Genomic DNA, 15,171 nt, shown 5'->3' on the forward strand with positions numbered 1-15,171 from the left:
AGTCCGCCAAGTCCGCCGCGCTAAATCCAGAAAAACCCCGCTTGGCGATGAAGCGACATCCAGTAGTGATGATGTGCAATGCCTCAAGCCAGGTGAAGAGCCTCCCTGTAGATCTCTGTCCTGAAGCTGTGGCATTTTGATCGACACAAGGCTTGGAGACGCGTCCGCTCGGGCGTAAGCGGTATTCGTCACCTATCGCGGCTGTGAGAGATTGTGAGCGTCGCCTGGTGTTATCGTTTTCTTGGGGACGCGCGATGAGCCCAGCCAGAAGAAGCACTCAAACCTGTTGGCAGAAGCCGGCAGTACCTGTGTCTATTGGTCACCATAGTACATATCGGGCGGGTCGTGATCGCTCGACGCAGATAGTGGCCCAATGTACACGAAGGTACAGCTAAGTGCTCGAACATCAGTAAGTGATCTGTGATACCCGAACTGTCTGGTGTAGTTGGACAGTGGCAGATTGTGGTTCGTACTGCGAAGCATCTATTGCCGTATTGCCGAGTTGTCCAAACAGCGTAGCGATAGCACCCAACCACTTTCGAGACGGCTGTCTGAAGCCGTTGGTGGATAAAATTCCGCTAACTTATCATCCTGACAGAACCCCTTAAACATAGTCCCCACGCGGGGAAGTGACGCGGTTCAACATCTGGATGGAGCACTGTTTTGCTGTGCTGTCAGTATAGGACGCTTTTCCAATTGCGTCAATCCCACCAAAGTCGATATGATACTTGCGAGAAGATCGTATACACTCTTTAGCACTCGATTGGGTTTGTTCTTAGATATGTTTCGCGTAGTGTGTCTCGCAGCTACTCGATCATGCTGCTGCACAAGCCGTGTGTCTGGTGTGACGAATAGGACCTTCGAAAACTATGTAATTTTTCATGTCTCCCTACGAGCAAGTATTGCCCTCATCGTCAGGAGCGCGTGGTTGCCGATGCTGTCGAAAGAAGGTGCATGTGAGAGCAGCTCGAATGGTGGCCGGAGTGGTAGCCGTAATCTTAGAAGCTATGACGACATACCGGTATCGCTTAAGTGGGCCCACGTTCAGCTCTACCTCATCGTCCCTTCAACTGTTCAAAGGCTTCCAGCCGCCCATGTCAGCGTTCTGCTCTCTTTGCCGTCTCAGCTGACTCTCACTTCGCCAGTTGACTTACCATTATCGGTATTACAGTTGTGCTGCAGAGTATGTTGTTCTTGTGTGCTGATGAGCATTATTCCATAATAGGAGATAAAGAGGTGCATATGAACCTCACTTCAGGCGTCCCAGGCAACGAGCGGGGCTGAGCAAGGCATACGGCCGAATATTTTCAACACGATGCCAAATAAACAGATGTACTTATACTGTCCGCACCAGCACCCATTCTGGGTAACGAAAACTCACACACATCATGTCTACTGCTACTACTGCGTTTATTCCACCCCAACACGTTGTGTCTACGAGCTCTGAAGCCTCCGCCAACATGCCCGTAGTACAGGAAACAGCATCAGAAGAATCTGACAAGCCTACCATGCCTCTTTCATCTCATGGCCTCACCCTTCAAGTGGACTTTGCCTGGTCAAAATTTCGCAACATAGTAGCTTCTAGGGGCGCTGGTGGAGAGCTCACGCCACTCTACGTACAACATTTCCGTCCTGCAAAGCCTCAATTGCGCTTTGAGCGTGTAACAGATCACACGAACATCGCCAAAGGCACCATTCACAGTTTCTCGATCAGCGGAGACTGTATAATTCACGGCCGGGAAATCATCCTGAAACCTTTGAAGCGATGGAAAACCGAATACAACTACCTCTCGCACGCGCTCGGTGGCACACCAGTATCTTGGATAGCCAACAGTACCCTGAAGGTCTGGGACTACGTATGCATCAACTCAGCTACTCAGGAGCCTATCGCAAAGCTCAGTGTGAATTGGTGGGCATTGAAACAAGTCGGAAACTTCTACTTTGACAAGACAGAAGAGGAGGTTTCAGAGAGCTTAAGAGACGAAGTTGTCATAACAGGGCTAACTTTGCTGTATGTCATGACGACGAGAATGAACAACCCAATACATCTGCTAGGTGCAGCATTCGCGAAGCCAGGGAAGGTTGAGGGAAATGAGGCTCAAGCAACAGTTCCGCAGGATGTTCGGGAGACGAATGGCAAACTGAAGAGCACTTGAAGGGAGTTAAATGGTGGCGCATCGCACATCGTTGCTACAGCCAGGACGAGTGTGGTATGAGTTCAAGTTATGTATACCCAATGGAGTTTGTTTTAGCGTTCTATCATTCGCCAGACAGCGCCAAGTGACTCTTGATCATCCACATTGGATTGCAACAAAGAGAATATGGCTTTCGTTGATATAGCAGGACACATTCACTCAAGGTTGATGATGCTTTTGTCTGTGTAGCAAGGGTGAATGGGCACTGAGGGAACCAGCCACGCTATCATTCATCAGCTATCATTCCACTTATCTTCTTTATAAGAACACGAAAAGCATCGTTGTAGATGGAAATGCCCCAATAGTATTCTGCCAAATCAGTTCTAGGCAGAAATAAACATAGCATGAGTAGAGGAGGTGATGTCATACCCCGTGTTCACGCGTCAAGCGACAACGCGTTGTACACGATCTCTAGCAAAATCAACCGCAAATTCTGACCACCATCGTTCCCATCGCATCGACATTCAGATGGTTCATCGACAGGAGGTGGAGAAGAGATGGGAAACTTTCGCGATCCACATCGGTAGCCGCGATTGATTCATCATGACATCAACAGCAACACTAGTGTGGGTACCTGCATGCGATGATGGCATATGGTCTATGCTACCACCAGCTACAAAACGACCTCTCAGCACATACCCCGCCTGAAGTTCTACCTACACACCTTTCAGCTGAAATACTTCACAGTCTACACACTTTGTAACTCAAAAACTTCGGACCTCTTGCTACTTTCCAAACCAATCCACACAGATTACATATCAAGATGCCTCGCATGGTCGCACCCCCGCCGTCTGGAGAGTTCCAGATCGTTCTTAGCAAGCCTTTCAATGGTGAGTTCTTCGGTTTAACATATGTAGTTTCTCACTTACGAGACGTACAGGCGCACCAACACACATGATCGAGGTTATCGGCGAGCCCAACCGCCCAGCTAGCATTCGCATGTCCAACTACAACGGTAACTCCAAGTCATCAGAAAAGAAGGGTGATGTACCACAGTACGTTTCACACAGTCGCCTCCAGTTCATTCTGTCGTTACTAACACCCTTGGCAGAGACGATGTTAAGGAGCTCATGTCTCTCATCTCCACACTACGCGGCTTCCCTTCGCACCCAAGCAAGGACGTCTACGGCCTAGACACCAAGGTTGACTTCAACACAATGGAGATCCAATGGGGCAACCAGGACGACGATGCTGCCATGGATGGTGGTGACCTTGCCGGAGAGCAGAAGGATGAATTCAAGAGGATCGCGGACAGCATTGAGGCGTTGGCGAGGCAATTCGCTAAGCAGGACTCTCCTGTATAGAATGGACAGGGAGTGTTGAGTGATACCTTTATAAAGAGATGATGTCATGACCAACAAATGAATGAAAACAAATCTACTTCCATTGCGCTGGTCGTCTTTGTAAACATTGTGAGCTTGGGTATTTCCGCCTACATGTGCTTGTCGTCGTAGCAAAACATCGTTGAATTACGCTCGCACGTTTGTCTCCATAACCAAAATAACGCCATGTCTACTGCGTAACAGCTAAATCGATGATCATCGCTTCATATCCACATTGGATCATGTATCCATACCTATGTCTAGCTCTCTAGATCTTGTATACGATACCTCCAGAGTACATGATCTTGTTCCTCTCGCTGAGCGCTTCAAGTGCCTTCTCTGCCTCAGCTTCCTCAAATGCTTCGCGCCCGTTACCACCACCAAGTCTAGCATTTACAGCAGCAACCAGAGGTTCCACATCTGCAGCATCGTTCGCAAATAGTGGCCCATCGATAAGTTGACCAAGCGCTGTTTGGAACACTTGCAGACGTGCCGGCGTGATGTCCTGGGATTCTTGCGATTCGGTTTGTGTGGCTGGTAGCTGGGACTCGGGGTGTGAAGATGCGGCGCTGACTTGTGATGATACGCCAGCGCGGGACGACTGTGTACGATTGGTTGTGCGCTGAGTCTTCGGCGTAACGTTGTAAAGGTCTTCGTTCTCGTCGTCTTCTCCACCGTCTTCTTCGGCTGCGGGGGTGCGTGTAGTGCCCGTACGCGTGTTACGGGTAGATGGCCCACCGGTGCGGCGAGATTGTGTGGCCTCTTGCTCGTCACCGTCTTCGTCATCATCACCGGATGACTCTCCGTCTGTGGACATGGCATCTGGATCACGGACTGTTCGTCTTCGCTTGCGGCGGTCGTCCTCGACAACTTCCTTGAACAGCGCGAAACGGAGAATTTGTTCAGCGACCTCTGCATCCTTCTGCTCTACTCGCTTCGACAGACGAGCTTTTGCGTGTGCAGTGGAAAGACGAATGAGTGTTTCGAGAGTACGCGCTGTGATAGGTGAAGTGCGGCGGGTACCAGCATCTAGCTCGTCGTTCCGCAGTGCAGAGTAGGTTGCTACGATGTGATCGGCTGCACCCTTGGTAAGGATTGGTTTCTCGCGTTTAGCATATTGGATGTACTTTTTGATAAAAGGTATGCTGAGGACCTCGGTCCTTCGGTTCGCCCCACGTCCAACTGTGATTGTGACACCGGAATGCAGCATGGGATTGAACTTCTCGTAAACTTCCGTTGGACGATTGGCATCAGCATCAGTGTCGAGACCGACACCCAAGAGCTGAGCTCCCTCCTCTCGGACTGGTGCACCCTCCTCGGTGCCAGGCTGACGGTATCGATGCATGCGGAGGACGTGCTCAGAAACCTGCCTGTCGCGTGCGTCTTCGATGTCGTCGGTAACGACGAAAAGCAGATCGAAACGCGATAGAAGAGAATCTGGAAGAGCAATGTTGCGATGAGGGTCTTTGTGAATGTCGTATTGACCGAAAATGGGGTTGGCAGCTGCGACGACGCTGCATCGAGCATTGAGTGAGGTATGGATACCGGCTTTGGCAATGGTCACGGTCTGTTGCTCCATGACTTCGTGAATAGCTACACGGTCAACATCAGACATCTTGTCAAACTCATCAATACAGACAACACCACGGTCAGCAAGAACCATGGCACCAGCCTCAAGACGACGCTCGCCTGTCTCCTTGTCTGATGTGACGGCAGCTGTGAGACCAACGCCGGACGAGCCACGACCAGTGGTGGCGATGGCGAGCGGTGCGGTATTCAGCACGAATCGCAGAAGTTGCGATTTAGCAGTCGAGGGGTCACCAACCATGAGAATGTTGATGTCTCCTCTCAGATGGGTGCCGTTCTCAAGGTTCTTTTCTTGTCCTCCCAGAAGAAGCAAAAGAATTGCCTTTTTGATGTAGTCGTGTCCGTAAATGGAGGGGGCGAGTGACTGCGATAACAGCTCGAATACGCGCCTGTTTTTCGAAATCTTGTTGATGTTGCGGATATCGGTGTCGGTAATGGAAACCTGGGCGATGCCGCCACCGGACTTGGAAGAGAGAAGGATAACATTGTTTGCCAGGATCAGTGTGCGGAAGGTCGAGCTGCCAGCACCAGCGTTGCGGTTACCGAGTGAGCGATAGATGCCGACAAGCTGTATGCGGTCGCCAGGCTTGACGCGATCGACGAGGTCGTCGTCCAAGATGACATCAACCGAACGCGGTAGCTGTCCAGCAGGCGCACGCTCGGGCATCTCCTGGATGGAGATGGTCTGATGGTCGCGGTAGATGCAGTAGCCGTACTCGGTGACAAGTGGATTTCCCTCACCATCGTCTGTCGGATAGACGCTTGTGCTCGCCGCACCGGTAGTCATGGTCTGATCTCTGTACTCGCGCGAGTGGAACTTCTGCTTGTTCTCGTTGTAGTGGACGCTCTTGACCACCTTGGGCCGCACGAGGGAGGTTTTTGTGACGATGCCCTCGAGCGACACCATGTGGTTCAGCTGGTTTGAGCCCAATGTACGTGGGTTACATGAGTACTCGCCGAAGCTGCCAATGTATGCGCAATAGTAGACCACGTCGTCGCTTGTCTCGGACTTTGGGCGGTCGGTGAAGGTGCGTACGACATCTTTGAGGGCGCGGTCGAAGGCTTCTGTGAATTCGAAGGGCGAGTTGAGCAGACCATCGGCCAGTTCGCGGTTATGTGAGCGGATCTCGTCTATGCTGACCTGGACACGGTGAGTATGCGCATCGTGTTCTGGCGTGCTGCACCTACTGTGAGTCTTCGGAGGCCCCGATTGAGCATCACCAGAATGTCGGGTCGGTAGCTGGAGCCGTCAGTCGGCGCCTGCCCAAGCGAACATGTGCTCCATACCTTCGCCTCGAGACATCGTCTGGGTCGAGAAACTCTTGCGCAAGTCGCACGCGCCTGCGCACCTCCTCGTCCCTGATTACCTCGGCCATGGTGTATTATGTGACTCTTGGACTAGTAAAATGCCAATCGCTGCAAAAGGCTGAACCAACACAGCGTAAGCAGGGGGAATCGCAACGGCTATCTGAACGGGTGTATTGTTTGTGCTGTTGCCGTGGTAAACGCTTCGAGGGGCACCAGTTTCGCGACATCAATTCGCGTCGGCGCTAGTCTCTTTCCGTCACGCGTTCCTTGCCCATTAACCATCCTCTTCCGGCCTGACAGCAGTCGACCATCACCAATCGGCAAAGCTCAAGTACTTTTTGCTCCTCTTGTTCTCTTTGTACTCGGCTTTAGGTACTCGCCTTCATCTACTACCTATCTGTCCGAAATGAGCGCGTTTCGCTATCTACTACAAACAGCCTCGCGAACCCCTCGCAATACGAGGAAACACGCCAACTGGCCACAGCTTCACACCCTCATCTCCATAGACTCTCATCAACACTCGTCAAGGTCCATGTGTAATGTTAATCACCCTGCACTGCTATCTCGAAGCATCGCACCTATAGCATGTGGAGCGGTTGCCCAACGATCTTAGCCGGACATGTCCATCTCAATGTCGGTCGACGTCACCTAAACATGCTGCCGACCAAGCTACCATCGCCGGTCTGCAGACGTTACCAACACGGTATATCGCAGGTCTAGATTGACTCGCCAGTCCGTAGTCGCTGCCGGACCAACTCCGCTAACACCGTGAGCTCCCTTAACGGATCCTGACGTAATGACAATGGCCGCACTTGACGTCGTTAATCCCCGTAGTATATGAGGAGCGGCTTGAGCGGTTGCGAGAAGCACAACGCAGCATTTGCACCTCATTCTCGATCATATTCTCAACACTTTATCCCAGTTGCACCACCATGGCTCCCCGTGTCTTCCTCATAACTGGATGCTCTACTGGCTTTGGCGAGGAGTTCGTCAAGGTCGTTTTGCAAAAGGGTGACTATGTTGTCGCAACTGCACGCAACTCTTCCAAACTATCCTTCGATGGTGCCAACGACTCCAACAGTCTGCTCGTGGACCTCGATGTAACAAAGAGAGAATCTATCGATAATGCCTTCGACGCAGCTATTAAGAAATTCGGAAAAATCGACGTCGTTTGCAACAATGCCGGATATGGTCTCAATGGGCCTTTTGAAACGTTATCGGAAAAGCAAATCAGACAGCAGATGGAGATCAACTTTTTCGGTCTCATCGATGTCACAAGGAAGGCCATGGAGACTATGCGCGACAGGAAGACCGGAGGTGTCATCCAGCAAGTAACATCTATTGGTGGTCAGATTGGTAAGCCTGATGCCTTCGATATCTGGAATCGCAGCTGATGCGTACTAGGCGTGCCTAATTTCTCCATCTACTGTGCCAGCAAATGGGCAGTCGAAGGATTCACGGAGGCAATCTCCAAAGAAGTGAAGCCTGAGTGGGGAATAAAATTCACTTGCATCGAACCCGGTGGTTTCCGAACCGACTGGTCAGGTCGTAGTATGGACTTTGGAGAGATTTCAAACCCGGCATACGCGGACGTCGACCCAAAGAAGCAGGCTCAAGGGCGCCATGGCTCCCAAGCAGGAGGTTCGTTGTCGTGAATCCTCTATAAATCGAACGAAAACTGACAAGCTTTTTTTTAAAGATCCCGCCAAGGCTGCCAAGGTCTTCTACGATCTAGCAGTCATGGACGATCCGCCTATGCGGTGCGTAGTCGGCACCGACGCGTACAGTCTCATCAACAAGAAGCTGGATACGTACAATGAAAGCGTCAAGAAGTTCGACAAATGGAGTAACAGCACCGACGTCAAAGGTTACAAGACGCCCAATTAGTTTTTGGCAAGCAACAGGCAAGATGGGAGAGAAACTCCGAAAGAAGCAGGTAGACAAACGTGTGGTTCTCGTGCGGAGCCTTTGCACGACCTTCGCCGTATAATGAGATTTGTCACAGTCAACTTCACCGCGTTCGCAAATCTCTGCGGTGGCCTTCAACTTCATCACCGATATCATTGTTTCCGACGCACTGATACATGCAGCACTTTGCTTTTGAGGAGCATGGCTTTGTGTTTCGACTATTGAATGCAGAGTGAAAGACAGTAGCTTCAAGATGGCGTACCGTCACACAGCCCCAATGTTGTGGCGGTTGCCACGTTGCGCCCGATCAGAGGGTTTGACTCAAGTCCGATACTTGTCGATGCGACTACACAGCATACTAATGAAGATCAGCGGTGTCATAGTCGAAAACTTGGAACCTCCATGTGGCACTACCAGCATCGCGGAGTAAATGAAATATTTGGCGTACGTTTGGCTGTAATAGCGGGCACCGGATCTGGTCGCGTAACGTTCCACTCGAGCTTCGATACCACAGAGCGCAACAACTCGAAAATAGTTCGAAGATCATGCACCTGATGCAGAATACTCAGACGAAAAGCAATCGCTGACATCACTGGTACTACTCGAAAGGTACATCCACCAACAGTATTGCAAAACCGCTATGTCATCGGCACTTCACGCATCCGAATATGTTCACGATCCTATGAATATCGCGTACCTACAGGTAATAAATCTGCGGCGTTTAAACAGGCGCAAGCTCGACGATGTCATACGACTCTCTTCGTGAGCTCTTGCTCGGACGGGGCTTTGTTGCCTGCCTAGCCTCTACTTGCTATTGCTCTTCTCACCGCCGCACATACGAGGCCGAAATCCAGGGCTTGCACGGAGCGTCTGACCCTCTCCTAGCTCTAGAAGTACGTCGCATGACGAAGTCCTGAGCGCTTCCCTGAATGAAAGGCGGAGGTGGGGGTTCGCACAAGAGCGTTCGTGGCCAATCCCTGCGTACATTATACAAATCTTACCACTTCTTTAGTCACGAGAAGTGCGGTTCTTACAACACACCTACCGTGTTTATGTGTTCTGAGCGCCGTGCCATAAGCTTTGGCGTCAGCTGTTTATTGTGGTTGCAAACGAACGCTGTTGTCGGCTTTTAGTGACAATTCATAACCCCTGACGCCTTTCACGCTCCATTTGTATAAAATCTGCGATCGATCGTATGCCTTCCATAAACATTCATCTTCCTTTGTTTTCCTCACTGATTATCAATATTTGACTATGAGGAGCATTGGAACCACCATCCGGGACTCGGGCCCAGTGAGGTTCACCACCGCATTACTTACTGCGATACTCATCACCAGCGCTACCTTTCTACCACTCCTGGCTCACGAAGCTGCTGCAAACGCGATTCCAGCGCCACGACCACTCCCTCACGCAGGACCAGGACCACAGCCAAATCCAGACCCACAAGCTGGCAGTCCGACAGTTGATGGTTTGTACCCAGATCCAGAACCATGTCGTGGCAACTGCACATGGATCCATGATCCCAGCATCTTGTACGAAGACGGTAAGTACTGGCGTTTTTCGACCAGTGGAAACATCGCTATTGCGACTGCATCTTCACTGGAAGGCCCTTGGCGCTATGAAGGCGCTTTATTACATAACGGTACGAGTATAATGGTCCATCCAGAACAGGATATCTGGGTACGTTCGCTCCTCCACGATACCTTGCATTGACGTGTTGAGCACCTTTCTGATCGACGCGAACAGGCACCTTCAGTGACGAAGCGAGGAGACACTTACTACTGCCACTACTCTGTATCGCGTATCGGTCTCCAGAACTCCTCTATCGGTGTGGCGACATCGCTTTCCCTTGAGCCAGGTAGCTGGCAAGACCACGGTGATATCGGTCTCCCCCTATCTCACAAGTATAACTTGATCGACCCCTTCGTGTACCAAGAGACGCCCAATGACCCAATTTACTTTACCTTTGGATCTTTCCGGGACGACATCTTCCAAGTTGAGCTATTTCCCCACGATGACCTTATAGCTTTTGGTAGGTGGGTCGCGGACAACAATCGTATCAATAACTTGGTGCGCAATGGTACCATCGGTGCCGGAGTCTCTGAAGGTGCTATCATGCACAAAGAGAAGGATTTTTACTACATGTTCTACAGTGTTGGTCAGTGCTGCAACAAGCCATCAGACAAGGACGGCCTTGCACCGGAAGGTCAAGTGTACCACGTTGTCGTCTGCCGCTCGGAAGTCCCAACCGGACCCTTCTACGACCGAGAGGGCAAGAGTTGTCTCGAAGAGAATGGCGGTACTACGATCCTCGCCAGTCATGGCGATATCTATGCGCCTGGTGGTCAGGGTGTTATGGCGCACCCTGACAATGGGAGGACGGTGATGTATTATCATTATGGTATGCGGAAGAGTGAACGTGATACACGAAACCTGAGCTGACGTTGACGCAGTTCGCCAGAGTGTTGGCTACGAGGCCGATCAATTCTTCTTTGGTTACAACTACCTCAATTGGGAGGACGGATGGCCGGTCGTTGTTGTTGCCTGATTGACTGGTGTTCTGCAAGGACTTTCGGCAGTATCTTGACCTACCTTTGGTTTGTCCCAGGTACGCCATACAGCGCCGAAGTTTATCCAATTGCTTCGTGTCACAAGCCTGTGTTCTTGTATTTGGGTCTTGCCTTCGCGCGCTTGGAGAGGCGCGTTATAGTGATGGTTCATGGGATGGCGTTCCCATGATCCACGCTCTACGTACTTACGATTAAGACTGTTCCGGAAGCAATGCTGAACAAGCGTTGTCATAGGGTCTGATTTACTGGAGGGTATCAGCGAGCCACCTGTCCACGAGTACGACTAAAGTCGTAAGTCTGCGTTGTCAATATTTAAACACTTTGGTAATACTTGGGTCATAGCTCGTGGGTAACGTCTAATGTGTTCTTATTCTGGCTATGAAACGATCGTCGTATTGGCAGTCCACATAACCAATCCTACGTTATTATCAAATATGACTGTTGTTCATTTGCGTAATCATATTGACCACGATACCATGATGCTTGATAAAAGGAAACTGCGCTCATAGTCGCTCCACACCTAGCACACGGCCACGTCGATCGGGCCACGCAAGCAACTTCTAATGACATTCTGTCAAAGCTTGTAGTCTCACAGACTTTTCTCTCAGATGATGCGCCGCATTTTAGGCCTTCTCGCCAATAATGCAGCGTGCATGCGCTTAGTCTCGGAAGTGGTGGCTGGTGGAAGGAATCAACCGGGAGGGCCGAATACGCGGGGTAGGGGTATTCTCATTATCTGAGAAATAACTCATGGATCTGATTATGCTGTTTGCTTTTGCTGAGATCAGCTTCTTAGAACAACCCGTCATACATCTCATTGCGGATATCGCAATGATTCCGCAACGTCGCGAATCGCGGATTGTAACCTCAGACGCGATGGACGCTTGAGGGAGGTGCATGAATGCTATTCCTGAACATGGCTAGCCTCTGGTGACGTCACCAATCGGTCTCTCCGGCTGAGATCGCACCATGCCTATTTACCTGCCAAGTACTCCACAGTGAATACAGGTTATTCCATTCCTGCGGGTCAGTACAAGACCTGTGCACGCGACTGATCGCCTCTACGTCGCCTACGCCTCACTCCTCAGCCTCTCCATCTCTCCAGCCTCATCATCACCATTGTTACCCCGCGCTGATCGCTGCGCACGGCCGTCAAGATGCCCTCTCAAGAGAAGGGCCTTAAGAAGCTCTTTCACCCCTTCAACCATCGCGCCTCTGAAAAGATAGAGGAGATCGAGCAGAAACTTGAGCACACCAAACTGCGAGGTGCGCATATCAAGGCCGTGCATGTGAAGCATAAGATTGGCAAATTTACCAACCTCTTCAACGCCAACCATCGCCATGACGAAGAGCATGAGAAGCAAACAGATGCGAAGAGGAGTAAGATTGCAGAGAACCACCGGTTCCAGAGTTTTGCACCGGAGCGAGATAGTAACTTGGTGAAGTGGTATGTAGATGGCAGGGACTACTTCTGGGCCGTTGCCGAGGCATTGGAGCAGGCCAAAGAGACCATTTACATCGCAGACTGGTGGCTCAGCCCTGAGCTCTTCCTAAAGCGACCGCCATACTACAACCAGCATTTTCGGTTGGATCAGGTGCTCAAGCGACGTGCCGCGGCTGGTGTGAAGATCTATATTTCCGTGTACAAGGAGGTAAGGTCGTCAATTAGCAGCAGAAATTCATCAGCTTATATTGAACAGGTTTCTGCAGCCCTCACGTGCAACAGTCAGCATACCAAGAAAGCACTGATGGGCCTCTTTGAAGAGGGCGAACCTGGATACGGAAACATCAAGGTAATGAGACATCCCGATCACAATGTCTTCGAGAACGCCTCAGATATGACATTCTATTGGGCACATCACGAAAAGTTTATTGTCATCGACTATGCTATGGCCTTTATTGGTGGACTGGACTTGTGTTACGGACGATGGGACGAGAAGCAACATCCGCTTTCCGATGCGCACCCCTCTGGTGTACAAAATCAGATCTTCCCTGGTCAGGATTACAACAACAACCGTATCATGGATTTTGAGAGTGTTCAGGACTGGAAATCTAACAAGCTGAACAAGCTCGAGTACGGTCGCATGCCATGGCACGACGTGGCTATGGGCGTTATTGGTCCGGCGGTGTACGACATCGCTGAACATTTCGTCCTGCGATGGAACTTTGTGAAGCGAGAAAAGTACAAGCGTGACGAAAGATATGACTGGCTTACCATGGAAGGTCGAGAAGGCGCTGACGAAGATCTGATCGGAGTGCAGAGGCCCAAGTTTCCTGTGGGTGAATACGTGCACCATCCCATCACTCAGCTGAACAGCAAAAATCTCGACAATCGCGGTACCGTACATGCACAATTAATCCGAAGTAGCGGAGACTGGAGCATGGGTATCGATCCTCATGAGCAGAGTATCCAGAACGCATACTGCGAGCTCATCCGCAACGCGAAACACTATGTTTACATTGAGAATCAATTCTTCATCACGGCGACGGGAAAAAATGATACGAACCCTGTCCATAACCAGATTGGAGCTGCGATGGTTGATGCAGTGGTATCAGCAGCCAAGGAGCAGCGCAACTTTAGACTGATCATTGTCATCCCGGCTATTCCAGGATTCGCAGGAGACCTGCGAGATCAAGCTGCTGCCGGAACACGCGCCATCATGGATTATCAATTCAAGAGCATCTGTAGAGGGGATGAAAGCATCTTCGGAAGAGTCAAAGCGGCCGGTGTCGACCCCGAAAAGTACATCTTCTTTTTCAACCTACGTTCGTACGACCGCATCAACGTCACACCCACGCTTAAGGAGCGTGAGAAGAAGTCCGGCATGACGTACATGGAGCTTGAAGCAGCTGAAATCGATGAGCTGGAAGCATCACCGGAGGAAGGAGGAGAGGAGGCACGTCGTAAAGCGGCTGAGTTGAGGAAGGCATATATGAGCGAGTCTGAAGACGTAGGCAAAGGTGATCAGGGCGGTGTCATTGATCCTGATTCGATTGCCGACGACGCCATGCTTACGGAAAAGAAGCCCAGTGAAGAAGATTGGGAAGGTGAAGAGGAAGACGAAAAGGAGCACTTCTTCCAAGAGGAGCTCTACATCCACGCCAAAATCTGCATCGTTGATGACAGGACCGTTATCTGCGGTTCTTCCAACATCAATGACCGCTCCCAATTAGGCTTCCATGATTCAGAACTCTCGATTGTCTTGCAGGATACGGACGAGATCGATACGGAGATGGATGGCAAGCCTTACAAAGCTGCACGCCTTGCCCACCAACTTCGCAGCAGCTTATGGCGCGAACATCTCGGCCTACTCCCACCCCAGTCCCTCAATGCCGCAGATGACCCCAACGCGCAACCGCCTGGCGAGAAATCGCCGAACGATCCCATGCCCGGCCCCGAAGCTGACTTTGTCTCCGATCCCTTGTCATCCAAACTATGGGACGAGTGGACCGAGCGCGCAACCACCAATACCGAGGTGTTCAGGTCTTTGTTCCACGCCGATCCCGATGACAGTATCCTTACGTTCGAAGACTATGATAAGTTTACCCCTAATCCTTCGGGCGACAAGGAGCATAAGCAGGGGCACTTGTACGACATGGTCAGGCCTGTCAAGGAGATTAGAGCGGAACTGGATCGCGTGAAGGGGCATCTAGTGTGGATGCAGTTGAAGTTCCTTGAGAATGCTGATATGGCTGAACGGGGACTGCAGGTGAACTCCTTCACGGAAAGTGTTTACACATGAGGCGGGGTCGACAATTGCATGGTATGTGTTGGTTCACCTGTTCTGTTCCAAGAGTATGTGTGGTGAATGCTGGCCGGATATCTCTGGTCCTCAACACTGAAGCTAGTGGACTACTCGCATCGGTGTGTTAGTTTGATTTTCTTCCTTCCTTCATGATTCCCTGTTACGTTTCATCAACGTCGTTATGATCTGAATGTATCTTTCTTTGTCTTTAGTCTTGCGGGGTGCTATCGAGGGGATTCTGATGGCGAGTATCGTGCGCTGAATATCATTTTCAAGATGCAGTATACTGTGTCTGCTACCGTTTACACTATGCACAAAGATTGAAGTTGAGACGCGCCGCGAGAGACGAGGAATGCAGAACTATCACTAAGTCTTTGGTGTAATGCTTGAACTACCATAGAGAGCGACAGCTCGATAAGTTGACACCGAATAAACAAGTGAAGTAATTGGATTTTTTCGAGATGTATCATATCATGCTGGAATCGTACAGGGACTTTTGTTGTGTCCTCCAGCTCTACTTTTCTAACACCTAAAT

The 15,171-nt window shown here is 50.7% G+C and overlaps 6 protein-coding genes across 6 annotated transcripts; 5 read left to right on the forward strand and 1 right to left on the reverse strand.

The window, feature by feature from the left end:
- Positions 1-1,388: 1,388 nt before the first annotated feature.
- Positions 1,389-2,156, forward strand: J4E82_000321 (uncharacterized protein; the record flags this gene model as incomplete). Its single annotated transcript, XM_051726642.1, has 1 exon — positions 1,389-2,156. One exon carries the CDS (start codon positions 1,389-1,391, stop codon positions 2,154-2,156), a length of 768 nt encoding a protein of 255 aa, XP_051593824.1.
- Positions 2,157-2,958: 802 nt separating this feature from the next.
- On the forward strand, positions 2,959-3,499 carry J4E82_000322 (uncharacterized protein; the record flags this gene model as incomplete). The annotated part of the gene is made up of 3 exons (XM_051726643.1): positions 2,959-3,025; positions 3,076-3,190; positions 3,247-3,499. The coding sequence occupies 3 exons, from the start codon at positions 2,959-2,961 to the stop codon at positions 3,497-3,499; spliced, it is 435 nt and encodes a 144-aa protein (XP_051593825.1).
- Positions 3,500-3,785: 286 nt separating this feature from the next.
- On the reverse strand, positions 3,786-6,480 carry J4E82_000323 (uncharacterized protein; the record flags this gene model as incomplete). The annotated part of the gene is made up of 3 exons (XM_051726644.1): positions 3,786-6,245; positions 6,293-6,344; positions 6,392-6,480. The coding sequence occupies 3 exons, from the start codon at positions 6,478-6,480 to the stop codon at positions 3,786-3,788; spliced, it is 2,601 nt and encodes an 866-aa protein (XP_051593826.1).
- An 864-nt stretch (positions 6,481-7,344) lies between these two features.
- Positions 7,345-8,299, forward strand: J4E82_000324 (uncharacterized protein; the record flags this gene model as incomplete). The annotated part of the gene is made up of 3 exons (XM_051726645.1): positions 7,345-7,768; positions 7,817-8,053; positions 8,112-8,299. 3 exons carry the CDS (start codon positions 7,345-7,347, stop codon positions 8,297-8,299), a joined length of 849 nt encoding a protein of 282 aa, XP_051593827.1.
- Positions 8,300-9,973: 1,674 nt separating this feature from the next.
- J4E82_000325 (uncharacterized protein) lies at positions 9,974-10,868 on the forward strand (the record flags this gene model as incomplete). The annotated part of the gene is made up of 3 exons (XM_051726646.1): positions 9,974-10,000; positions 10,067-10,721; positions 10,774-10,868. The coding sequence occupies 3 exons, from the start codon at positions 9,974-9,976 to the stop codon at positions 10,866-10,868; spliced, it is 777 nt and encodes a 258-aa protein (XP_051593828.1).
- A 1,179-nt stretch (positions 10,869-12,047) lies between these two features.
- On the forward strand, positions 12,048-14,633 carry J4E82_000326 (uncharacterized protein; the record flags this gene model as incomplete). Its single annotated transcript, XM_051726647.1, has 2 exons — positions 12,048-12,542; positions 12,591-14,633. The coding sequence occupies 2 exons, from the start codon at positions 12,048-12,050 to the stop codon at positions 14,631-14,633; spliced, it is 2,538 nt and encodes an 845-aa protein (XP_051593829.1).
- Between the last annotated feature and the right edge of the window lie 538 nt (positions 14,634-15,171).

The sequence above is a fragment of the Alternaria postmessia genome, assembly GCF_024291825.1.
Source record: "Alternaria postmessia strain BMP 2775 chromosome Unknown scaffold_1, whole genome shotgun sequence".
NCBI classification, from domain to species: domain Eukaryota; kingdom Fungi; phylum Ascomycota; class Dothideomycetes; order Pleosporales; family Pleosporaceae; genus Alternaria; species Alternaria postmessia.